At 35.9% G+C, this 27,033-nt stretch overlaps 1 protein-coding gene across 1 annotated transcript in view; it reads left to right on the forward strand.

Annotated features, from left to right (window-relative positions):
• IGF2R (insulin like growth factor 2 receptor) overlaps positions 1-27,033 on the forward strand; it is a 158,003-nt gene that overhangs the window by 91,959 nt on the left and 39,011 nt on the right. The window contains exons 19-23 of the mRNA XM_072643845.1: positions 10,001-10,180; positions 13,579-13,677; positions 15,673-15,774; positions 22,938-23,133; positions 26,369-26,539. Coding sequence (XP_072499946.1) covers positions 10,001-10,180; positions 13,579-13,677; positions 15,673-15,774; positions 22,938-23,133; positions 26,369-26,539 — 748 coding nt within the window. The remainder of the gene's footprint in view (positions 1-10,000; positions 10,181-13,578; positions 13,678-15,672; positions 15,775-22,937; positions 23,134-26,368; positions 26,540-27,033) is intronic.

Consider the following 27,033-nt stretch of genomic DNA (forward strand, 5'->3'; position numbering starts at 1 on the left):
ATGTAGCATTAAGTGACTGAGTTACTGGAACGACTTCTGTATATTTTTCCATGGTTGTTTGAATATGCTAATTCTTGCATGAAAGATATGTTTGTGCTGCTGTAAAAAGATACATTTGTGTTCCTGTAGTTTTTTATGGGTCTTTGGCGATTTACTTTTCTTGGCTTTCTTTATGTGGTAGCTTGAAGGTTGTTTAAAGAAGGAAGAAAGTCCAGCAGGGTGGTAGAGTGAAAGGTTGACTCTAAGCCTAGCTTCTGTCGCCACTTCAAAGCAAGAAAGGTACAAAAGAAAGTGATGAAAGTGGCAAGAGAAAGAAGGGAGACACTTGGAAAAAAAACAAAAAACCCTGAACCAAACCAAAACAAGGCATCTGATCAATGCAATGCCCCACTGGCTATTTGTGTTGCTGTACTTGGACTTGTAGCTTTCTGTGGTTGTGGTAGTATTTCTCCTGTCTTGGTGGAATTTCCCCTTGTCCTCTTACCGATTCCTGCCCACAATCCTGGTGCCTTGGATGGGAGAATTGTGAAAGGGTTCTGCAGTAGAGAACCATTTAGATAGTTATATAGTATAGAAAAGAAGGGGCTTCTGAGAGCGCCAAGGAAAAGGTGGGATGTTAGCTCAGTTGCAGCAGCAGTTTTTCCCTTGGATGCCTTTCTTCTATAGTGATCCAGCTGATCCTTTCTCTCTCTATGGTGGGCCCTCCCCACCTTTGATAAGAGGAGGTCATTGCAACCAACCAGACATCATAGATGGAGCATCAGAAGAATGAAGCAGTCCAAAGAAGAGCACAATAATGAATAAATACTACAGAATGAGAGATAGTGTATAAATGGGAAATGAAGCAATAATTTCTGCAGATTCTTTTTACCCCTCTTCTCCACCACTACCATGGTAATGGAGCTGCAAATATAAATTCTAGAATGATTTAGAAGAGAAATAAAAGAATTAGAAGTATTAAAAGAAGAAAATAAGGATGAAAATTAGGGCAGAAATCAGAGCACTCAAGAAATAGAACAAATGAAAATCAGCAGTTAAGAACTTAAGGCAGAAGAATCTCTTCCAAACAGAGGCTCTGAAAAAGAGACATGGCAGATTTTGAATTCAGAAATATAACAGTGGAAGAAAATTTGATAGAACAGGATCAAAGGATAATATTGGAAGAACACGTATTCTATATTAGCCAAAATGATTAACCTTGAAGAAAGAAACCACTGAGATAACCTAAGGTTGATTGATCTGCAAAAACATAATGATGTAGAAAAAAACAACCTAACAAAAAATATTGAATACCACTCAGGAAACAGTGGAAGTAAATTTAACAAGGAAGAATTTAAGTCTTTCCTTCAAGGGAAACCTAGAGATTGCATGCAACCTTGAAATATTTGAAATCAGTGATCTATGGGCTGGCTTCAGTTATTGTTTAAAGACAACCAACCTCAAATTGTTTGGAACTGCAATAAAGAACATCTAGGGTCAAAAGGGATCCTGGATCAGAATATCCAAAGGGGTTAAAAAATGAGGAAGGAAAGAAGAATGTAATAGAAATTTCTTATACTAAAACCCATAGTTTGTACATAAATGAATAATTAATCAGTATTGGTGGTGATTGAGAAGTACAAAGTTGCTTTAGTGAGGAGAGGCATTTATTTTATTTTTAAAATTTATTTGTTTTAATTTAATGTATTCAAGAAGATTTAACAACTACAAGCAGAATGTAAATGAAGGGGAGTGGCAGAATGGATTAACAAAATTAATTCTGACTATTTAGAAGGGCAAGGTTGGCTGGGCCCCTGAGAGTTTCTGGCATAGAGAGTGGGTAAAAGGGGGCACATATGTTGAGAGATAGGACATAATGGCCTTGGCATACGTAGGTGGTGACTGGAAGGGAATGGAATATGATGGGACCCCTTTACTCAGGCTACACAAAGGAATTTCCACCATACCACTACTCCATTAAAATTTTTATATTCCTGGGAATGCAATTCCTTGTAAAACCTTAAAAAAAATATAGTAGAGGCTTGAGTAGGTCTGTAATTTTACACACACACACAGACACAGACACAGACACACACACACAGACACACACGATAAAGAAGGCTTTTGTTTTCCAGATGCCCCACTTTGTTTAAGTAACATAAATTAAAGAAAGAATATTTAACCAGAAAGCCCATAAATAAGATGTTAGATTTCATACTGACTGGGAAGGGGAAAGGAATATGGAAGGAGATGAATTAAATGAATACTTCTAAAAGGGATGTGACACATGAATACTATCCAAATTAAGAGACTGGATGGATGGGAGTGAAGCAGGGAGTATTCTGAAAAGTACTTATGTATGGGCTGGGTGAAATTAAGAGTAAAAAGAAAGCAAAGTCAACTCAGTGAACCTGGAGTGAGATAATGGATAGGAGCAGAAGGGATGAGAAGAGGGGAGGAGATTCTGCAGGAGATTGCCATCATGATTAGAGGGATGATTTCAAAAGAAACCTGGGAAGATTTACATGGACTAATGCAGCAAAAAATGAACAGAAGCAGAAATGTTATACAAGAACAATGTTGTAAAGACAAACAACTTTGAAAGGCTTTAGAACTAGGGACAAGCACCGTGACCAGCTAGAATTTCAGATGAAAAATGAAGATGCCTGTTACCCACCTCTTCATATGGCTAATGTGACAATTTGTTTTGCTTTACTATAGATAACATTTGTCACAAGAGGTCTTCAACCTCCGTTGCAGTTGAAGGCATGGAAAAAACATAAGAAATGCTTATTAATCGAATAAAAATTATTTTAAAATTGTACAAATGGCAAAAGTAACTGAATTTAGATTAAAAGCAATGACCAGTGTTGTTTCAAGAGCACTGGTGTCAAATTCAGTGTCCCACAGCACTTCCAAGTGTGACTCAACCAGGATTATAATGTAATTGGGAAATATCCAACAAAATACATAAAAATCTAATAAAGCATTGATGATAATAATGCCTCTTTAAATCAATATGTGGCCCACAGGGATCCTTATGTGTGGTTTAGTGGCTTGTGCTTCTGAGTTTGATACCACTGTTTTAGAGGATAGATGATGAAATACACTTATTAGTAGAGGTAGGAGGAACCATAGTTGTATAATTTTGCATATACTGTCAGAACGAGGCCTTGTGGTGATGAGCTTTAATTAATTTTTTTCTTAATTACAGGAAATGATTAAGTGGTGGGGAGAGGATGTAAAAGGGATTGGGAAGTAATTGGTGTAAAAAAAGCATCTGTAAAGCTTTAAAGAAACAAATTGTGAGCAACAGAAATTGCGAGAACTGACTTCTGACTTTATCAAAAAAAAAAAAAGAAGATAAAGATCTTTGCAAAAGAATTTAATGTATTCAAGAAGATTTAACTACAAACAGAATGTGAATGAAGGGGAGTGGCAGAATGGATTAACAGAATTAATTCTATTTGCTTCACACAAGAAACGGGTTTTTAAAAATACAAAGACACAGGGAATGAAAGTGAGCTGGAACATTTTTTTATTGTGCTTTGAGGAATTTTCTCTAAAATAGAAGTTGCAATATGACTTCAGATAAAATTAATAAAATGACAGAAGCTATATTATACTCAAAAGTACCATAAAAATGAATGACTAGCATTCATAAAAATGTGTACATAGGGTCAGTATGATAACTACTGAAAACCTTAATGATCCTTTTTCAGTGTGGGATGTATGTAACACCAAAATAAACATTGGAACATAGAGCTGTACAAATTATTGCCACCCTCTCCCACCCCCAAAAAAAAATGTAAAAGACTCATGGTGACTTCTGAATGAAAATATTAAAGAATATGCCCATTTTAAATTTCATGCTGTACCTTTACCAGAACTGAACATCTGCTAGGACATAAAAAGAATCATAAATTACTCATTCATATTCTTATGAAATCAGTACCCCCATCAGGAAGGAGAAAAAGAATTAGAGGCCATTTTCATTAATGAGTGTTGATATAAAACTTAAAAAATAAAATATAAGCAAAGAGACTACAGCAATAAATCTGAAAACTATTCACTATAAAAATGTTGTTTGCACTTTAAATGCATTTTTTATATGCAGCAAATTGTTAGGTTTTGCTTTCTTATTCATTCTTCAATTCTGTTTTGTTTTGTGAATGAGTTTAATGCATTGCACCCTAAGTCTGTGTTCTCTAATTCTTTGGCACTGTTTTCTGTCTTTTAAATCATTAGTCTCCCCAGTTTGTTTCACTTATGATAACTCTAATAACTTCCAGCAGATTCTTTGCCTTCTATTTAGTTCTCTGCCTTATCTCATTTTCCAAGTTAATTCTTTAAAACCCTTTCATTTCACAGTTAAGAATAGAATCACTCCTTGCTTTTCACCCCTTTGCTTATAATCCATTTTGTAGTTTGAAGGACATTAATTTTTAATATCCCTTTTAAAAGAATATTAACTTAATTCAGTCACTTTCTATTCCTTTACCTTTCTTGAATTTAAGTTCTCATTCATAGACTTTGTGCTTACATACTGCTTTGGTTTTCTTTTTATAGCTCATATAAGGTATGGTTTCTAAAGAATTAAAGCTTCATTGCCTTCTCTAATCATCTTACTTGGTAGTGAGATTATAGATGTCTTCCATGTTCCCTTTCCTAACATTTTTTTTTTTTAAAGAATCTTCTAAAGAGTCTCATTCTTAGAATATTCATGATGAACATAGTATGTGGTGGGGCACTCTATATTCCACATCATAGGGATCAACCTTTCCCTTAGCTTTTTCCCTTAGTATCTGACTATGCTTCCTCTGGACCTATGTCCATCTGGGACCCCAATAATCTCTTGAACTGGGAAGTAGTCTGAAGGTAGTCAACCCCTGCTTGAAGTTCTCCTAAAATACCTATTCCTAAAATATCTTTGTGTTCTCAAAGTCCTAAAGAATGTGGGAATTTAAAAGCCCCACATTCTTGTCTAGTCTTAGAAACATCATAGCACTGATTTCACTCTTTTATTTTTTTCTTACTCTTTAGCTTCTTTCATTTGATGAATTGACATATCCAATACCCCGCTCACTTCTGATTTCTTTTGAAGGAATACCTTAATTTCTTTCTTTTGGTCAAAGTACATCTCTTTTAAATTGAGAATTAAGTTTAGCTTAATAAGATATTATTTTAGGGTACAAATTGATTTACATTGCTTTTGGACTATCGTTCCAAATTTTCCCTTGATCATGAGGAGTCCTGAGCAATTTTCAACTAATTTTTCTTTGTCAGTGAGACTTTCTCTTCATTGCTTACAATATTTGTTGTTTTACTTTTTGTTCGGACTTTTGACCAGAGTGCTTCTTATGAGCTCAACTTGGATTTCTTTCATTTGGTGTCCTTTTGATTCTGTCGTGTTATAGTTTGTCTTTTTATTAAAATAAGTATTATTGATGTCTTTAAAAATATTGTCGCAGTCTCCTCAAGTATCTGTCCCCCTTCTTTTTCCAGAGAACCATCCCACATAAGAAATGTATTTTTAAGAAAAAAAAAGGGAGGGGAAAAATTAGTGTTACTAATCAGTACATTGAAAAAGTCTGAAAATATATGCATTATAAAACATTTGTGGACCTCCCACTTCCATTATTATTTCTGAGGGTCCAAGAAAATCTCTTGTAATAGTTTCCTTTGAACTTTTTTAGTTTGTTTCATTCACCTTATGTTGTTTATTGAATGTATCCTTTTTAGAGATTCTCATTTCAGAAATTTTGTCTGTTTTCTCTCCTATGATATCTTTCTTCTGATTAACCTTCTTACTGGATATCCCTTCCCTCCTGTACTAAGTAACATTAGTATAGTCCTAGCACATTTGGGCTCCTCTCCTGTCATGGTGATCTGTTACTTTCCTGTACAGACTAGGAGATTGGGACAAATTCTACTACCTCTCTCCTGTAAGAGGTAAAAGTTTCTAACTGAGTTACTAATTACAAGATTGAGAGGGATTTGTAGCTGGGTTTATACTCCACCTACCTCTTGAGTTTCTTGTCAAAGGCTCCTTCTTTTTGGTATTATATTAGATATATAACATCTACAAACGGTATAGTAGCATAGCATTTATAAGAGTGTAACAAGCCTAGAACTCCTAGGCCTGCCCATAAGATAATTTCATTGCCTTAGCCATATGAACCTTGGGGATGTGCTAGGCATAACTAATAAAGAACCACCTAATTACAAAGACCAAAAGATTCTCCCCCCCACTCACTGTGGTAATTGTGATCCCCCCTTTCTTGTTAATTGCTTTTAATATACTGTTTGGTTTTCTCATTTTGTACATGGGGATGGATTCAGCTGTAATTAGAACTAACTTCTCACTTCCTCATCTTGTGGAAAACTTCAGTGTAGTTTTTAATTTTTGCTTTTTAAAAAATCTTATTTTATTTTTTCACAATTACATTTAAAAACAATTTTAATTTTTTTTGCAAATTTTGAGTTCCAAATTCCCTCCTTCCCTTTCCACCCCACTGTCCCCCCACCCCTACTCCCTACACTGAGAAGGCAAACAATTTGATACAGGTTATACATGTGTAGTTATGCAAAACACATTTCCATGTAAGTCATTCTGTGAAAGCAAACACGACAAAAAAATACCCTACAAAAAATTTAGAAAGTACAGGAAAAGCTACTTTGATCTTCATTGAAGCTCTACCATTTCTTTCTTTGGAGATCTGCAATATTTTTCTTCAGAAGTCCTACAGAATTGTCTTGTTTCATTTATATTGCTGAGAATAGCTAAGTTATTCATAGTAGACAAAATAATTGCTGTTACTGTGTACAGTATTCTCCTGGTTCTGCTCATTTCACTTTGTATCAGTTCATATAAATCTTTCCATGTTTTTCTGAGAGCATCCTCATCATCATTTCTCAAAGAACAATAGTATTCCTTCACAATTATATACAATAACTTGTCCAGCCATTCCACAGTTGATGGGCATCTCCTTAATTTCCAATTCTTTGACACCACAAAAAGAGCTGCTATTAATATTTTTGTACACGAAGGTCCTTTTCTCTTTTGTTCTTATCTTTTTGGGATACAGACCTAAGAGTTATATTGCTTGGTCAAAGAGTATGCATGGTTTTATAGCCCTTTGGGCGTAGTTTCAAATTGTTCTCCAGAATGCTTGGATCAGTATACAACTTCACCAATAATACATTAGTGTTTTAAGATTGCCACATTCCCTCCAACATTTGTCATTTTCCTTTTCATATCTGACAGGTGTGAGGTATTAGCTCAGAATTGTTTTAATTTGCATTTCATCAGTAGCGATTTAGAACATTTTTTCATATGACTACAAATAACTTTGATTACTTTGCTGAGAACTACCTGTTCATTTCTTTTGACAATTTATCAATTAAGGAATGGTTCTTATTTCTCTAAATTTTATTCAGTTTTCTCTATGTTTGAGAAATGAAGTCTTTATCAGAGAAACACTGTAAAAATTTTTTTCACAGTAATGATTAATGAACTATGTATTTCCCTCTCTACTATCTCCCCCCTATTTATCCTACTCTCTCTCTCCTTTTACCCTGTCTATTCTCAAAAGTGTTTTGCTTCTGACTTTTACCTGCCTCAAACTGCCCTCCTTCGTATCAGCTCCCCCACTCCCTCTCCCCTTCCCTTTCTGCTTTCCTCTATGGTAAGATAGATTTCTACACCCAATTGAGTGTGTATATTATTTCTTCTTTGAGCTAATTCCGATGAGAATTAGGTTCATGTTCTCCTCTCCCCATTTCCTCCTTCACTGTAAAAATCTCTTTCAGTTCTCTTTTATGTCAGATAGCTTATTGCATTCTGCCTCTCCTTTTCCCCTTCTGCCAGTGCATTCTTTCTCATTCCTTAATTTTATTTTTTTTAGATAATTATACCATCACATTCAACACACTTCTGCTTTCTATCTATGTATACTCCCAACTGCCCTAAAAATGAGAATGTTTTTAGGAGTTATAGATATCATGTTTCCATGTAGGAATATAAACAGTTTAACCTTCTTGAATCTCTTATGTATTTCTCTTTCCTGTTTACGTTTTTATGCTTCTTTAACATCTTGTATTTGAAAGTCAGATTTTCTATTCAGCTCCAGTTTTTTCATCAGAAATGCTTGAATGTCCTCTATTTCATTGAATATCCCTTCTTTCCCTCTGAAAGATGATACTCAGTTCTGCTGGGTAGGTCATTCTTGGTTGTAATCCTAGCTCTTTTGCCCTCTGAAATATATTCTCAACCCTCTGATCCTTTAATGTAGAAGCTGCTAAATCTTGTATTATCTTGACTGTGGCTCTGTATTTGAATTGCTTCTTTTTGGGTGCTTGCAGTATTTTCTCCTTGATCTAGGAAGTCTGGAATTTGGCTATAGTATTCCTGGGAGCTTTGGGTTTGGGACCTCTTTTGGGAAGTAATTGGTGGATTCTTTCAATTTCATTTTATCCTCTGGTTCTAGAATATCAGAGTAGTTTTCCTTGATAATTTCTTGAAAGATGATGTCTAGGCCCTTTTTTTGATCATAACTTTCAGGTAGTCCAATCATTCCATCTCTCCTGGATGTATTTTCTAGGTCAGTTGTTTTTTCAATTATCTATTTCACATTTTCTTCTATTTTTTTCATTCTTTTGATTTTGTTTCTTTCTTGATATCTTATAAAGTCATTAGCTTCCACTTGCCCAATTTTAACTTATAAGGAATTATTTTCTTCACTGAGCTTTTGTACATCCTTTTCCATTTGGCCAATTCTACTTTTTAAGGAGTTCTTCTCTTTGATGAATTTTTGTATATCTTTTTCCATTTGACCAATTCTGCTTTTCAAGGCATTCTTACTTTCATTGGATTTTTGTGCCTTGTTTACCATTGGGTCTATTTTATTTTTTAGGGTGTTCTTCAGTATTTTTTTGTGTCTCCTTTACTATGGTGTTGACTTTTTTTTTCATTATGTTCTTACATCACTCTCATTTCTCTTCCCAATTTTTTCTCTATCTCTCTTACTTGATTTTTAAAATCCTTTTTGAGCTCTTCCATGGCCTGAGATCAATTCATATTTTTCTTTGAGATTTTGGAGGTAGGAATTTTGGCTTTGTGGTCTTCTTCTGGGTGTATGTTTTAGAGTAACTTTCTATGGTCAGATTTTTTTTCCTGTTGTCTGCTCATTTCCAACCTATTTATTAACTTTTAACTCTAAGCTAAAGTGGGTCTCCGCTTCCCAGGTGGAGGGGCACAATTCCAAGCTTCAGGCTTTGTGTGTAGCTATTTTCAGAGGTAATTCTGGGGACCTGTAAGTTTTTAATTCTTATAAGGTGGTATGATCTAGGATTCTAGGGCTAGGTGTGCTTACTAGTCTCCTGTACTGTGCACTGGTTTGTGAGTCACCATAAGCATTCTTTTCTGCCCTGGAAACATGACCAGAGTCCCCACTCCCCTGTGGCCATAAGCTCTGCTATGCTGGTGCCCTTCTTCACACTGGGAATAAGATCCAGGACTGTTACCTAGATGCAAGTATAGGCAATGAAACAGTCCTACCCCTTGTGTCAGCAAAAGGATCCCTGTAAATCTCCTTCACACCCATTATCTGATTCCCTTACTTGTCTGTAGGCTGAGAGGTCTGGAAAATGCTACTACTGCCACTGATTTAGTCACTCTGGTTTGCACTGGTGTAGCCTATGCTGGACTGCACTTTTCTCCCACCTTGATGCAACACCCTATTAACCTTCTAAGTTGTCTTGGGCTGGAAAATTGTTTCATTCCATCTTTTTGTGGGTTCTGCCACTCTAGAATTTGTTTAGAGTAATTATTTAGAGGTATTTGGAGAGTTTTGAGGAGAGTTCAGGCTAGTAAGTCCCTGTCTTTACTCCACCATCTTGGCTCCACCCTTCAGTGTAGTTTTTTAAAAGAGATTATTCTATAGTAGTACTGATGAACTAGGTTTGATGTTTTCTTTTTATGGAAAAAAAACCCTAACAAAGCTTTTTGTTTTCTTCCTAGGATTCATTTTCTGAAACAGTGGCAATCAGCAACTTAGGTGTTGCAAAAACAGGTCCTGTAATTGATGGCAATGGTAGCCTCATTCTAGAGTATGTGAATGGCTCTTCATGTGTTAATAGTGAAGGAAAGAACACTGCTTATTCTACAAGAATCCATCTTATCTGTTCTAGAGGAAGTCTGGTAAGATGTAATACATTGTTAATGACTTTTTATTAGTAGTTTAAAAAGCATAACTAGAATACTGTGGGGTTACTGAAATGCTATTTTGATTATCTTTTACAATGCCCTCGTTTTACAAATAAGGAAACTGGGGTCCTGAGAGTTGAATTTTCTTTCCCAGGGTCATATAGGTATTAACTTCATGGGGGACTAGTAAGTAGAGAAATTCTCTTTAAAGATGTCTAAAAGCAGTCTGTGCATTAAGTATACAGAATCAAAAATAAAACCACCCCTGCCCTCCAAGGGCCCACTTTCTTTTGGGGGAGATGGCATGTACATAGGTGTTATACTCAATAAAGACAAAGCAATTTTTTTTTTTTTTTGTGGGGAGGGCACTTGTTACTGGGGGAGGGGTTGGGGAAGGTTTCATGTGGTAGATAATCTTGGAGCAGAATTTTGGGTGAAATAAGGGATTATAAAAGAAAGGAAGTAAGAAGGGAGTGTATTCTAAGCTTCCTGGACATCCAGAGCAATGGTATGAAGATAGGAGACAGCATGTGATTTGTAAGGAACAGTGGGTAGGTCTCTTTGGCATGAGCATAGGTTTGATTGTCCAGTTTGAAATGTCTAATAGGCAGTTGGTGAAATGGAGCTGGGGCACAGGAAAGTCTGGAATTTGATTATTAAATATATATCTATGTGTGTACATGTGTGTGTGTATAAATCTGTGTATATATACACACATATATATACACATATATGTATATGTATATACAACATAGAGATGGCAGTTGAATTATAGGTACTGATGAGGTCACCGAGTGAGAGAATATATGGAAAGTAAATGGCCCAGCATCTTTGGAACATAGTCACAACCAGCAAGTGTGGTGTGTCAAGGATGTTGAAACAGGAAATGTGACTGATAAGGAGCAATCAAATAGGTAGGAGAATAAAATGTCATGAAAACAGAGAATATCTAGAAAGAGTAGACAGTCAGCTGTATCAGGTTGCAATGCAAATTACAAAAGATTGGATTATGTGGGGGGTGGAAGTGGAGACAGTGGGTTTAGATATCCTTTTCTAAAAGTAAAAGAGTTGAGATATAGGATGATAGCTTGAAGGAATTGTAGAGTCTCTTGAGAGTTTTTTAGGATGAGGAAGACTTGGGGCATTTTTTTCAGGCATCATCAAAGGAACCAGTAGATAGAAAAAGATCGAACATTAGGGGAGCAGGTGTGATTATGGGGACAATCTGATGAATAGAGTGTGAATGAGGGCAAATGTGTGGGTTGACCTTTGGGAGATAAAGAGTCACTTCTTCAAAGACTGGAATTAAAGGAAAGAGAATGAAGGATGGTGATAATGGGGAGAGAGGCTGAAAGGTAGGAAAGGTAAAAAGAGAAAATTCAGTGGATGCTGTGAACTAGCTGAGAGGAAAAACTAACTCATGAAGTTTAAATTTCAAAATTATTTCTATAAGAGCGTCATTAATTTTCTAATATACTATAGGAGTCTCAAGTGTGTATCATGTGCAGCATATTAATATGGGACTCTCAATAACAGTTCTCATGCAACTGTAAAGATTCTTCACATTTTTAATAAAAAATTCAATATCTTCATTGTTGCTGCTGTGTGTATGGATCATTAAAGCTGAGCTTCAGAATTGTAAAGACATAGAATGTCAGAGCTAGCGAGAATTTTACAATTCTTTTAGTCTGAGCCTTCCATTTTATATATGAAGAGAGTCTTGGTGATTTTTCTGAGATTCCACAGTCTCTGTGGGCAAGTCATCCATAGGCTTTATTTATAAAATGATTTCTTTATCTGTAAAATGATAGAAACTATAAAACCCAAGGAATTTGGTACATATTAAGATTTTTTTCTCCCTATCCTTGGGAACTCTTTCATGCCCAAGGATAAAGTATTTTGTTTCATGACTTGTCCAGAAATTGTTTCCAATAATTAAATCTTTAGACTAGTTAAAATTAGGGATATTTGATAAGCCAGTAATTTTTATTTTCGCAAAGAAACATGAGTAAAAATCTGTGTTTGAGTTCTGTGTCAAAATTTCAAAATAAAAATGCAGTTGTGCAGCAACAGTATAATTAACAGTAAGTTATACTAAAATGCTCATTGGACCTGGTATAGGAAAATCAAGAATATATTTTTGTTTTTAAGCCAATTTGTCTTTCCTTTATTTTATTGATACTTAGTTGTGTGTATTACAGAAGAGAAGGATAAAACCCATTCACTAGATTGGCATGTGGCTATGGTTTTTATTATAGATACAACGGGAAAGAGGTACCTTAAGAGCTTCAGGGCCCTTTTACTTTATTTGCCCTAAGTGTGGTATGTCTCCTATTTGTTTTCTACTTTCAGTTGTGATCCCCAAGGAGTGTTTATATATGCTATTTGCTCGTACTCTTTCTGGACACTTCCTGTACTGTTGACTCTCACATCTATAGTACCAAACAGAAATGACAGTATTTAATAGTGGAAATAATACTTGTTTTGCTGTCAGAATACCTTAGTTTCAATCTTTTGAACAACAAGCTCTGTTTGCTGTGTGGGCAAGTCTCTTAACTTCCATTTGTGTTAGTTTCCTGAGCTCAGAATAATAGGGTTGGACTACATGAGGTCTTAATTTCCTTTTTACTTCTAAATCTTGTTTTTATTTTCTATTAATTTGGGTATGTACATGTTTCTTCCCCTCATAGAATGTAAGGTCCATGAAGAGTATGAAATTTCCCCTTTATTTTTAACCTGTATTCCCAGCTCCCGTACATAGTGTTTAGGAAGTGCTTGTTGATTGACTAACACCTCTTGAATCTTTTCTTTGCTTCTCTTGTCAAATTACAGAAGTATGAGCAGGTAAATATTATGTACAAGTTGAGCAAACAGGAAGAAAGTAAATCTAAAAAGCTGTCATCTAACTTAATTTTCCCTAATTTCTTTGAGTGGCTTTTGCAATTATTTATAACATGAAAGCTTGTTTCTGAGAAATCATTTTGGTATTCCTTAAAACTGTTCTTTTTAAAGTTTCCTATAGTACCTTATATTTCAGTTTGATTCAGCAAGCATTTACCACATATTGACTACGTGCAAGGTTCTGCTGCATGCAGTGGAGACAAAGACAACCATCAGCAGCTTCTTTCCAGGCAGTTGCATTCCATGTTGACATAGCCCCTTGTAATTTTAAGGCACAGATGATTTCATTTCTTACATTTACCCTAAGTAGAAGGGGTGGTGGTGGCATTTTTCCATATTTTGTAGATGGGAAAAATAGAATTCAGACAAGGAAAGGGACTTTTCCAGTGCCACGTAATTTATAGTCAAAGGGGTTGAGACTGGCTCTTTGGTGTCTTTTTTTTGTCACACTGTGATTTTTATGCTTTCTGCTCTCGAATTTGATTTCTCAGAATACTCACCCAGTATTTTCTATTATTCGGGAATGTACTGCCACTTTCCTATGGAATACAGAAGCGGCCTGTCCAATCACAACAACTGATGAAAATCAGGTGAGTGTTTTCTCTACCTTAAATCAGAAAACATGGAAAAGAAAGAAATAGTTGCAACATATGTGATAAAGCTAGTTTAAAAAAAGGAAAGTTGCTTTTCTAACTGAAGCCATATCTTACAGAGATTGGTAGAAGGTTTGTAAAATCAGTAACTTAAATCAGGTACCCTGCCTCCAAGAGTGGATTAGTAGGTGATAAGAATTCTTGTTGAGTATATTGAATATATGCTAGCTGATAGTACTGAAAAAGACCAGTAAGATGGAAGACAAACTTAAGGTTTTGAGACCTATTTTGCCTCTTCTGCTAAATGCCTGTGTCTTTAAACATCTTTGTTAAGACAAAATTAGGTAAGAAAAAAGGATGGAAAATTATTCTGGAAGTACACAGAAAAGGGGCAAGAAAACTTGTGGATGAAAAATTCAATTGACAAGTCTTTTAAGTAGCAGAAAGCAGTCAAGACTATTATCTTCCCTTGGCGATATTAATAGATTCATTTATTACTTTTAAAAATTCACCCTGAATTTTAATTTAGTGTTCATAGTCTATTAAGACTATTTTAGGAGCAGTCAAGAATTAGGAAATAAAAGATACTTGTGTGTCCTCTGAATTCTTTTTTGTAAAATTGTTGTAAAGAAATATCCCAAGACTTAACAAAGAGATGTATTTTACCACAAAGCTATAGTTTGTAAATCAATAATTATAATTTGGCATAAAAGTGGGACAGAAAACTGCTGTCTTGAATTTAGGAAAACCATGCTTGCCATTCCGATTCCTTACCCAACACTGAATGGCAATATATCAAAATTACAGGAGGTATTCTTGGATTCAGAACTTTAAATATTGAAAACATCAAATTTAATTCATAGAGGAAACCAATTTTGTGATAATATTTTTTAAAGTGCTGTGTCTGTTTTTTTTTTTGTTCTTTTGTGGCCTGATCTCCAGAATATCTCCTTTGTATTAAAACTGGAATCCCATTATGTCTATCCCATGTTTAACTTTGTATGATGTGCTACAGTGTCTAAACTTTTGAAATATTCACGTTCCTGTGAGTAGACAGTATGTTGTGGTCTGCCTTTGTCTACCACAACCATTGGAGATTGTTTGCTTTTAGCTAGACAAGGAAATGGATAAAGCTTTTTGAGTGGAATCATAAATGACAGTCCTAGAGTTGTTCGTATTTTTCTACCTTGCCTACTATATAAATATAGCCCAGCCTAAATTCAGCACTTCATTGCTCGCATCTCTGAGGTTTATATGCCAGGAGCTTGGCTGTGTATCAAGTGAACTGGAAGCTAGAAAGGGAAAATCTGAATCCTTTGTTGGCTAGTTATGATGGAGTGCAATTTACATGACTCCTACTCAGTTACTGATTTCTGACAGGGCCTGCACATGATGAGGAAAGTGGTGCAAGTAATAAACCTGGAGAACAAGAGGCTGAAGGAGATAGTTAGCTTCTTCTTTTGGAATGTAATATTTTGTGTGTAATGGGAAGATAGGTCAAGTTAGAGAAGGGTTAAAGAAGAGATATTAGATGTAAAATTTATTAAAATTTGTTGGAAAAATAATTTATGCCTAATTTTTTGTTAAAGAACCAACTTTCTTTCCCTAATACATCCCATGTACCTTATAGGTATTTGCTAATAAATTGTTAGGTCATATAAATATGCTAATCCTGTCAAGAGAAATCTTCAAGGTTATCTGTGTATATTTATATATTACTGAAGGGGTCAATAAGAATATTCCTTGGGTGTCATTGAAAAATGAGGAAATAGATTCCATGCTGCTTTTAAAGCTGCACAGGAAATGTATTTTGTACTCTATTGTAATTTTAAAGTTAACTTCCTTCCTGCCACCTATTGAATCATCTCACAACTGATTGTGAGGAAACAAACAATTTTATAATGTGTTAGTGACTAATTCTTTACACAGGATTTTGTACTTTGTTTCTATGGAATTTTTGTATGCGAATGTGTATCTTTGTCTCTTTTTTAGGCCTGCTCTATAAAGGACCCAAACAGTGGATTTGTTTTTAATTTTGACCCACTAACTAAACAAAATGGATATGTACTCCAAGGTGTTGGAAAAGCTTTTATGGTAAGAGTTATGCTAAAGTTTCATTTGATTATGAATGATTGAAATTGTTTTAAAATGATGATTTTTAGTATTTATTTGTATTTTGTGTTTTCAATGCACTTTACAAATATTATCTCATTTGATGGCTCACAACAACTGTGAGAGGCGGGCAATATGCTATTATTATGTCCATTTTACGGATGAGAAAACTGAGGCAACCAGCAGTTAAGTGACTTGCCTAAGTCACATAGATAGTAAGTGTCTGAGGCCATATTTGAACTCAGGTCTTGTACTCTTCCTTTTTTTTTTCCTTGAAAGACCATTTTTTCCCCTGAAGTATTAATACTCAGTTTTGCTGGGTAGGTGATTCTTGGTTTTACTCCCAGTTCCTTTGACTTCTGGAATATCATATTCCACGCCCTGCGATCCCTTAATGTAGAAGCTGCTAGATCTTGTGTTATGCTGATTGTATTTCCACAATACTTGAATTGTTTCTTTCTAGCTGCTTGCAATATTTTCTCTTTGACCAGGGAACTCTGGAATTTGGCCACAATGTTCCTAGGAGTTTCTCTTTTTGGATCTCTTTCAGGCGGTGATCTGTGGATTCCTTGAATACTCATTTTGCCCTCTGGTTCTAGAATCTCAGGGCAATTTTCCTTGATAATTTCATGAAAGATGATGTCTAAGCTCTTTTTTTGATCATGGCTTTCAGGTAGTCCCATAATTTTTAAATTGCCTCTCCTGGATCTATTTTCCAGGTCAGTTGTTTTTCCAATGAGATATTTCACATGATCTTCCATTTTTTCATTCTATTGGTTTTGTTTTGTGATTTCTTGGTTTCTCATAAAGTCATTAGCCTCCATCTGTTCCATTCTAATTTTGAAAGAACTATTTTCTTCAGTGAGCTTTTGAACCTCCTTTTCCATTTGGCTAATTCTGCTTTTGAAAGCATTCTTCTCCTCATTGGCTTTTTGAACCTCTTTTGCCAATTGAGTTAGCCTATTTTTCAAGGTGTTATTTTCTTCAGCATTTTTTTGGGTCTCCTTTAGCAAGGTGTTGACCTGCTTTTCATGCTTTTCTTTCCTCTCTCTCATTTCTCTTCCCAGTTTTTCTTCCACCTCTCTTACTTGATTTTCAAAATCCTTTTTGAGCTCTTCCATGGCCTGAGTCCAGATATATTTATTTTGGATGTTTGGGATACAGAAGTCTTGACTTCTGTGTCTTTCCCTGATGGTAAGCATTATTCTTCCTCATCTGAAAGGAGGGGAGGGATATCTGTTCACCAAGAAAGTAACCTTCTATAGTCTTATTTTTTTTCCCTTTTCTGGGCATTTTCCCAGCCAGTGACTTGACTTCTGAGTTTTCTTTCCACACCCACCATGCCTCCAGATCTGCCCAGCCAGTGCTTGGGGTCTGAGATTCAAATGCTGCTTCCCAGCCTCAGGGCTTTGGGTGGGGGCAGGGCTGCTATTCAGTGTGAGATTAAGTTCAGGTGCTCAGGTGGGGGCAGGGCCGCCTCAGGGGGTTTATGCAGAGACCTTCAACAATGGATCTGGGCTCCTACGTGCTTGGAGAGCCCCTGTCTGCTGCCCCCTGCTGCTGCCTCCCCACAGGGCCTGAGTTATGGGGACACCCCACTCCCCTCTCGACCAGCCAAAGAGACCCTCTCACCGACCCTTGTCACCTGTGAGTGGAGCGACCTGCACAGCTGCTGGAGATTCTATCCCTGAAGCCTGCTTGGATCTGCTCCTCTTGGTGCTGCGTGGCCAAGGCAGGGCTGGGCTGTGCTCTGGTCCGGTGGGAGACGGACCTCTCGCGTCAGGTTTTCAGGTCTCTCTGGAACAGAAATCTCCTCCACTCCCTTGTTCTGTGGCTTCCGCTGCTCCAGAATTTGTTGGGAGTTCTTCTTTACAGCTATTTTATGGGCTGTGGGTTGGGAGCTAGCATATGTGTGTCTTTCTGCTCCGCCATCTTGGCTCCTCCCCCTCTTCCTTTTTTTTCCAAAAAATATTTTTTATTTATTACATTAAATATTTTCCAATTACAGGTAACCATATTTAACATTCATTTTTAAACATTTTGTGTTCCAAATTCTCTCCCTTCCTGTGCCCATCCCACATCCTTTGAGAAGGCAAGCATTATGATATTGATAATACATGAGAGTTCATGCAAAACATATTTCCATATTACCCATGTTGCCAAAGAAAACATTCACATGCAAAACCAAGAAAAACAAAGTGAAAAGCATGTACTTCAGCTACTGTTTGGAGTTCATCAATTCTTCCTATGGAAGTGGATAACATTTTTCATCATGTGTCCTTTAGAGCTGTATTGGATGATTGTCTTGATCAGAGTAGCTAAATCTTTCACACTTGATCATTCTTACAATGTTGTTTTCACTGTGTATAATTTCTCTTGGTTCTCCTCACTTCACTTTGCATCAATTTATATAAGTCTTTTCAGGTTTTCTGAGAGCACTCTGCTTATTATTTCTTTATACCACAGTAGTATTTCATCACCATCATATACCACAACTAGTTCAACTATTCCTCGGTTAGTGAGCATCTCCTCAATTTCCAATTTTTTGGCACCACAAGAAGAGTTGCTATGAATATTTTTGTACAAATAAGTCCTTTTCTTTTATCTCTTTGGGGTGCAGATCTAGTAGTGGTATTTATTTCTTTTCTTTTTTTTTTAAAATTAATTTTTATTTATTTATTTTTTTAATGTTCTACAATCACTACCATAAAATTAAGATTTTAACCCCCCCTCACCTACCCCTCACTACACCCCTCCCTCCCCAAGATGGCATACAATTCTATGTAGGTTCTACATATACTTTCCTGTTGAATACATTTTCACTATAGTCATGCTATGTAGACGAACTAAAATAAATGGAAGAAATCATATACCAAATCAAAACATAATACACAAACAAACCCACACACAAACATGATCTGCTACATTCTGTGAATGAATTCCATAGTTCTTTCTCTGAGTGTGGAAGGCATTTTGCCTTAGAAAACCGTTGGGATTTTTTTTTTTTTATAAGTTCTTGTGTTATTACGAAGCTCCAAGTCTGCCAGAAAAAACTCTCGCATACTGTGGTTGTTGCTGTGCACAAAGTTCTCCTGGTTCTGCTCCTTTCACTCAGTATCAGACCATATAAGTCCTTCCAGGCCTCCCTGTTCATCATTTCTTATGGCACAATAGTACTCCATTACATTCATATACCATAATTTATTCAGCCATTCCCCAATTGATGGGCATCCCCTTGACTTCCAGTTTTTGGCAACTACAAAGAGTGTTGCTATAAATATTTTTGTACTTGTGGAACCCTTTCCCATTTTTATGATCTCTTGGGGATACAGTCCTAGTAGCGATATTGCTGGGTCAAAGGGTATGCACATTTTTGAAACCCTTTGGGTATAATTCCAAACCACTCTCCAGACTGGCTGGATGAGCTCACAGCACCACCAATAATGAATTAGTGTTCCAACTCTCCCACATCCTCTCCAGCATTTATCATTTTCTTGTTCTGTCATATTTGCCAATCTTATAGGTGTGATGTGGTACCTCAGAGTTGTTTTGATTTGCATCTCTCTAATCAAAAGTGATTTAGAGCATTTTTTATATGATTATGGATATCTTTAATTTCTTCCTCTGAAAATTGCTTGTTCATATCTTTTGACCATTTATAATTGGGAGTGATATTTATTTCTGTGTCAAAGGATATACACAGTTTTCTAACCCTTTAGTTTTGAACCATGCCCTTCTTCAGTCCAGCTCCAGTGCTCTATACACTTTGTCACACAGTTCCCTGCTGCTATTACAGTCTCTTCCCCTAGGTAAACCTTGCCTATTAGAAAGATGACTTTTTATCTGTAACCAGAAAGGAGAATCTAGAAAGGAAACAAATATTTTAGCTGTGTTTCTATTAGGAAACTAATGTTCTACTTTGGAAAGAGCCATTTTAGTTGGGCTACTGAATCACTTAAGCTCTGGAATTCTGAACTTTAGTACTAAGCTATTCCATTGTTCAAACTAAGACTGGTATCAATATTGTGAGGCCTTGGAGTAGGGAGCAGCCAAGCTGCCAAAGGAGGGGTGAACCAGCCTGGGTCAGAATGGAAGAGGTCAAAGCTGCAGTGCTAATTGATAGTGGGAGTGGGCCTGACAGAAGCCATTTCACTTCAAGTCTGGGCAAGATAGGAAGACCTAGTTTTGCATTTTATGTCTTTCATTTGCAAAGTTTTTCTTTCTTTTAGCACATTTCTGCATGATCCAGTGTTCTGTTACTGAGAAACTGTAGGGTCCAAAGGAAACAGTGGTTATGTTACTCAGTTAAGGAGAAAAAGGAAACACTCTGATTATGTGCCGTAGAACCTCCTGAATATATTTCCCAAATGCATGTGCATGAGGTTATAACTGGAGAGAAGGATCAAGGGTTATTTATATTTCCATTGGAAACTGGCATTTAATTAAAAGGGGAAAAATAACCACCCACATTTGGACTTCTTTGAGCTCTGCATTTTTAATACTACTAGCAAAACCAGATGTCCAGAAGAGAGAAGTTTCTGTTTGAAATAAGTGAACTTTTCTTATTTGATAAGATAGTTTAATAAAAGCCTAAAGCAAAATAAAAATGCCATTGCTATACCAAGTGAGAAAGGAGAAGAGCTCATAATAAGCTTGTGAAATAGTGACAGGAGGTGGCCCTTCTGGGGCTTCCAACTAAAGCTGTGGCTCCCACCTTGCCCCCAGTAGGGAATGTAGCTGTTAACATGATTGATTTTTCAAGGCATCAGAGCTGTGTATAGGACAGTTTAACAAGCAGAGAAATTTTGAGATGCAAGGTAACTGCTTATATACCTTGGTTGTCAGTAAATATAGTCAGAAGGAGGGGATGTATAGATACTAATGCAGATTAACATGCTAGAAAGCACATCCTGGATTACGACGCAGAACAAATGGAGGTTTTTAGAATGTAATAGAATAGAGTATCTGGGACTTTGAAGACTAGTTCTTAACCTTTTTTGTGTCATGGACCCTTTGGGCAGCCAGGCAAGGCTTACTTATGTGGACTCCATCACAGAATAAAATTTTTTAAAATGCATAAAACAATACATAGGATTACAGAGGAAAATGAATGTATTGAAATAGTTATCAAAATGTTTTTAAAAAATTACAGACCCCCTGAAATCTATCCATGAACCCCAAGTTAAAGCCCTCTTATTATACAGTGTTCCTGAAGGCTGGTAATTTGTTAAGGAAAGGAAAGAACTTTAATAAATTTATTTTTTCCCCTTTCTTTTGGTTGAACTAACAGTTTTGTTTATTTTTTGAAATAAAATGTGTTGATATTATTTGTCTTTATATCCTGTAAATTTCCCCTTGTGTATTTCTTCTCTTTAACCCTTCCAAGAGGGTCATGTCCTATGACAAGTAATATTTTTTTAAAAGAAAAAAACAGAAGAGAAAAATAATAACCAGAAAACTGATCAATGTAGTGAAAAAAACCCTGAAATTATATATGATGTTGCCACCTGTGAATCTCCCACTTCCAGAAAGGTGTGAAGTGAGATATTTTTTCATATAAAAATTTTAAATCACTGTTCCAATAGGGAGGCACATGGAACACTTTTATATAAGTCAAAGAAGTAATTATGATTTTGTTTGATGTTTAGTTCCTATTGCTCTTTTCTTAGAGAGATACAATTCGATAAACATTTGCTAAGTGCCTATGTGTCAGGCACTGTGTTAAACTCTGGAAATATAAACATAAACAGCAAGGCGAATCCTGACCTCAAGGAGCTTAGATTCTAATGGGAGAGGACAACAAATAAAAGAGAACTGAAAAGCTAGAAGATGGGAGGTCAAGGATGGGAAGAGATGAGGATACTTAACTTTGTAATGAAAGTCAGGGAGTGTCCAGAGTGCAACTTGTAGAGGAATGAAGACATGACTATACCTCTTCCCCCTTTACATGGAAATTCAGGAAGGAACCCTCCTCTTCCCCTTCCACCCCTCCATCCTCCGCCAAAAAAGCTACAGATGCAGTGAATCCTTCCATTGTGTGAAGTCTAGGGTTGGAGGGAGCTTCTAGTGAGAAGAGGTTTCTGGAGTATGGTAGAGAAAATCCACGGGAGTCAGGAATGTAGCCTCGAGAAGATTGAAGACATGATTGATATGAGCTTCCTCCTTAAAATGGTGGTTCTGGGTGGAACCAGTCAATCAAAGAGGAAGCAGTCACAGAGGCTGAGGATACCTCCGCTGTATAAAATCAGAGATGGAGTGAATTTCTAGGGTGAAGAAGTTTCTAGGGCATTGTAGAGTTGGAAATGCAGCCAGATATATTTGCTATTGTCATGGAAGATGTCCATTGCAGAGTCCAAATGGAAGAGGTATTTCCTAAGATGATGAGATCCTTGAGGTCCTGCTATTTGTAGACAGAAGCTGGACTTAAAAACTACTCTTTGTGCATCTCTTGCTCTCTAGTGTACAAGCTTTTAGTGAAATTATTGTGAAATTTTGGGGAAGTGAATGACTTCTGTATTTTAATACCTAAGATCACATCCTTTACCAAGAGGGAATAGTAGTATATTCAATGCATGCATTTCTATAAATTCAACCAATACTTAAGGTAGGATACTAGGATCAGCTCATGATGATGGATCTGTGATCTCATTGATTTGATTCCAGTGGTACAAATCACAATCTATCTGCCTGACCAAATGCTTGTCCATGTTCTGTAAATTCACCAAAGGGAGGGCCACCCAGTGGGCTAAAGACCTACCTGCCCTTTCCCCCTTTTTAAACATGTCTTTCTCTGAAGACTAACAACTCAATTTTTTCTTTGAAATTCTTCATTCTTCTGTTGCATTCTTCTCACCCTCACCATGCACTGCATCGTTGCCCTCTGTGTGATACCCTCTCAATTCTTCACGACATGTCTCTCAACCACACTACCCTATACCTCATGAAACAATGGGATCAAAAACAGTTTAAAATCTCTAAATTGTCAGTACTAAAAAGTGCAGAATCTCTAAACTTTTTTTTTAAGTTCAGAGGGCTTTGTTTCTAGGAGGTAGATGTTTATAATACTTTATGAAAAGGTAATGCAGCAATAAATAGCATAATGTAATGATGTTTGTTGCTGTTTTTATAAAATGTCTCTTTTCCAGTTTAATATTTGTGGAACAGTGCCTGTCTGTGGGATGATAGAAGGGAAGGAAGCTGCTGGATGTGAAGGAGAGATCAAATCAGAAGACCCAAATAATCTGAAACCAGAAAGGCGAGTTGGAGCTAAGAAAAGTCTTCACTTAACCACAGAAGGTTTTATAACACTTACCTACAGAGGAGCCCTTTCACCATCTACAGGTAAACTTAAAAGCCAAATGTAATTTGATCATTGTCATAAGAAGTGAACAGTGATCACAAAGGCCTTGTTTAATCTTTGGGCAAATCCTGTTTCTTATAGGCCTCTTTTTTTTTTTTTTCTTAGATTCTTGAAAGAAAATGTACCTCTGTTCTCTGGTAAAAAATGTGACAATATTTTAAAAAATTAATTTATTTACTTTTAATTTTCAACCTTGACTTCCATAGGCTTTTGAGTTTTAAATTTTCTCCCTCCTCCCCAAGATGTCATGTAATCTGATATAGCATCTACATATATATTCATATTAAACATATTTTCACTTTAATCATGTTGTAAAGAAGAATTAGAACCAGTGGGAGGAACCATGAGAAAGAAGAAACAAAACAAAACAAACAAAAAAGAGAGCAAATAGTATGCTTTGTTCTACATTTGGACCCCATAGTTCTTTTCTTGTGTTTTCCATTGTGAGTCTTTTGGAATTATCTTAGATCCTTGCATTCCTGAGAAGAGCCAACCCTATGAAAGTTAGTCATTGTACTGTGTGACTGTTACTGTGTATGATGTTCTCCTGGTTTTGCTCACTTCACTCAGCATCAGTTCATATGTCTTTCCAGGCTTTTCTGAAGTCTGCTTGCTCATCATTTCTTATAATATAACAGTATTTCATTATATTCATACACCACAACTTGTTCAGCCATTCCCCAATTGATGGGCATCCCCTCCATTTCCAATTCTTGGCCACCACAAAGAGAGCTGCTATAAATATTTTTGTACATGTGGGACCCTTTCCCATTTTTATGATCTCTTTGGGATGCAGACCTAGAAATGGTATTGCTGGGTCAAAGGGTATGCACAATTTTATAGCCTTTTGGGCATAGTATGATGATATTTTAAAAAAGCCTTTGATGTTATTTTATTACATTTAAAGACATTGTTTTGCTTTCCAATTCCTCTTCCCCTCATCCCTTTCTCAATCTTCTCAACTTTGTCTTATAGTCTATGTTTCTCATTTTCAAGCCCTATAGTTTTTGTTTTGTTTTATTCTTAGGTGTTATAAGGGGCCATACCAAGGATGTTGATAAAGATTATTTAACCTGAAAGGGTGAATTGCATTATAATTCTTTCTGTCTCTTGCTGAACTAAAAGGAAATAATTGTTTTTAACATTTTCCTGCCCAACGTACTCTGATAGTATACTCCGCTTATCTCAAAACCTAACAACAGCTCATGTTTCCTTACGTTTTTCTTGTTGCTTTTGGGGCTGTAGTTTAGCACTTCTGTTAGGGAATATTATTATGTTACTTTCTCTTGAGAAGCACAATATTATGATGAAAGTTAGGTAAACAATGCTATTTGCAGTTCTTGCATTGAATATTTGGACACTAGGAGTACTCTAAGGCATGAATGGAAGTCATTCTGAATTAGGGCATCTTTATCAGGGCTGTGTTCTTGATGCCATTTTGAGGATGTTGTTTTAGATCTATTCTACTCATTTAAGGGTCAGTGAAATTGGAAGTCACATTCTTTTTTCTTTTTTAAACAACTGGACCTGTGATTTCATTCGTACAGATACTGCCTGGTGAAGAACTATTTTTATCAACATAGCCTCTACTCTGCAAATTAGATTCTTTCAGGCTTCCTTAGTGTCACGTAACTTGGCTAGATTAGATTAGATTAACTTGGCTAGAACTCAGGTCTTCCTGAGTCTGAGGCCAGCTTTTTATTCATTACATCAAACTTCTTCTCATGACTTCTCTTAACAGCACTAAGTATTACCTCAGTGTACCTAACTAACTCAGAACTTTAAGGACTGTGAAATGGAGTTTCAAAATTTATCAAATGGCCAAAATTTTTGTCAAAAGTCCTGATATTTCTATACAGTCATTGTGGGCTGAGTCTGCATCTACAAGTCCTTGTATTAAATCTCTTCACTTGTGAAAACAGAATTCTCCTTTATTTTTCACTTACTACTTGAAATCTAGTTTGAAGAAATGAGTATTATTACATTATTGTCCAGCCTGCCTTTCTCAGACACTTGGTTCTAGTATGAGCTTTTGGTTTGACTAAAGTAGTTCTGAAAGTTACTTCACTATGCCTTTTTATATTTTCTCTGATACTCTATTTCAGGGTATTTTTTTCAGATATAATTGGTATATATTCTGAATCTCTGTTCTTCCATGCCTATCACAACCCATATTCCTTTTTCATTGTGACAAATCAGCAAATGATTCCTTAAAAGCTGCTAATGTTCATGGGATGACTTTTATCCCAGGAGCTAACCTCCCCACCCCCAGAAAAACCACCCAACAAAACAAAGCTTAAATGATTTTTTTTGCTAATTGGTTTAGTTATCAATTTCAAAATCTTGTAAAACTTTCCTGAGCACCTGTTACAAGATAAACTGATTAGTCAATCATTTGATTTCTGTTCCATTTCTATAGTTTTGGTAACTACAATTTCCTTCTACATCTCCCTTGCTTTTCATAGTCATTTAATATGCTCAGTGCTTCACCTATAGAAGTTAGGCTTTTTCCCTGCCCTTCTATTTTTAATGTAGGTACAGTTTATAGTAATGGATAGAGCACTAACTAGACTTAGAGAGACCCAAGTTCCAATCCTCCTCAGACATTTACTAGCTTGTGACTCTGGCCTCGTCATTTAACCTCATTGTGCATTAGCTTTTCCATCTATAAAATGGGATGAAGCTACGTGCACCTTACAAATCTGTTGTGAGCATCTAATGAAATAATATATCTAAATCACTTTGTAGACCAAAGTGTTCCATATATGTGCCAAGTTTAAATCAAAGAACTTTAAAATATTCTCTATTAGAAATTTTTTTGTTTTGTAATGGTAAAGAGTTATATACATTGGTATTGTCTGGAAGATAACTGAATGACACTTAAATTTTGTTTAAAAGAGCCAGATAAGTTAAAATTGAAATTGAAAGAAATAGAGAGAAATTGAAAGAAGTAGAAGATCCTGGAATATGCAGAATGTTGACAGAAAATATAATTTGCTTATAGCTTGAAATCAGTCGTAATATGGTACATTGTTATATAAATAATCAAAATCATATCTCCCTGAAGTATGGTTGATAACCTTGTGTAACTTGTAAGATTAGTGTCATCTCACCATCAGTGTTGTAAACGGGTTTCATTTTTTTTTACTAGCATCTATTTGTATCTCCTTTTGTTTCTGTTTTTCAGAAATTTGGCCTTTATTTTTTTTTCCACAGGTACTTCAGATGCTTTCATCATACGTTTTATCTGCAATGATGATATTTACCCAGGAACACCCAAATTCCTACGTCAAGACATTAATTCTGAACTAGGGATCTATGATACTTTCTTTGAGTTTGAAACAGCTTTAGCCTGTGTACCTTCTCCAGTGGACTGCCAAGTTACTGGTAAGTTCCTGAGATCAGGGAAATAGAAAGATAGATAGATAGATAGATAGATAGATAGATAGATAGATACAGAGAGATTTATTTTGAAGGAAGGCAGGTATATACCATATTAGTTCCCTATTATGTTAATAGTTTTCACTAAAGTTTTTCTATTTATGAAGATAAAAGAATTTTCCTGCTTGCATCTTGCAAAAGTTGTGTGCCTAATTTATTAGTAGCATGAAAATATATTTTAAGATCACTTCTTGATTGGAAAACAGAATGTTAGGGGAAGATGTAGGAAATTTCATAAGCAGTAGTGTTTAGAATCACCTTGTATAAATTATTTTCAATTAATTTTTATGTGATAAATTTTATGTAGTCCTATCTTTTTATATAGAAGGGATAATTTTATAGGAAAAGAAAATCATCATCATTAATAAAAGCTTGTATGATGAAAGATACTGGCTCCATAAATCTGGAGTATAAAAAGGACAAGGCATAGTCCTGGCTCA

The sequence above is a fragment of the Notamacropus eugenii genome, chromosome 2, assembly GCF_028372415.1.
Source record: "Notamacropus eugenii isolate mMacEug1 chromosome 2, mMacEug1.pri_v2, whole genome shotgun sequence".
Classification (NCBI taxonomy): Eukaryota; Metazoa; Chordata; class Mammalia; order Diprotodontia; family Macropodidae; genus Notamacropus; species Notamacropus eugenii.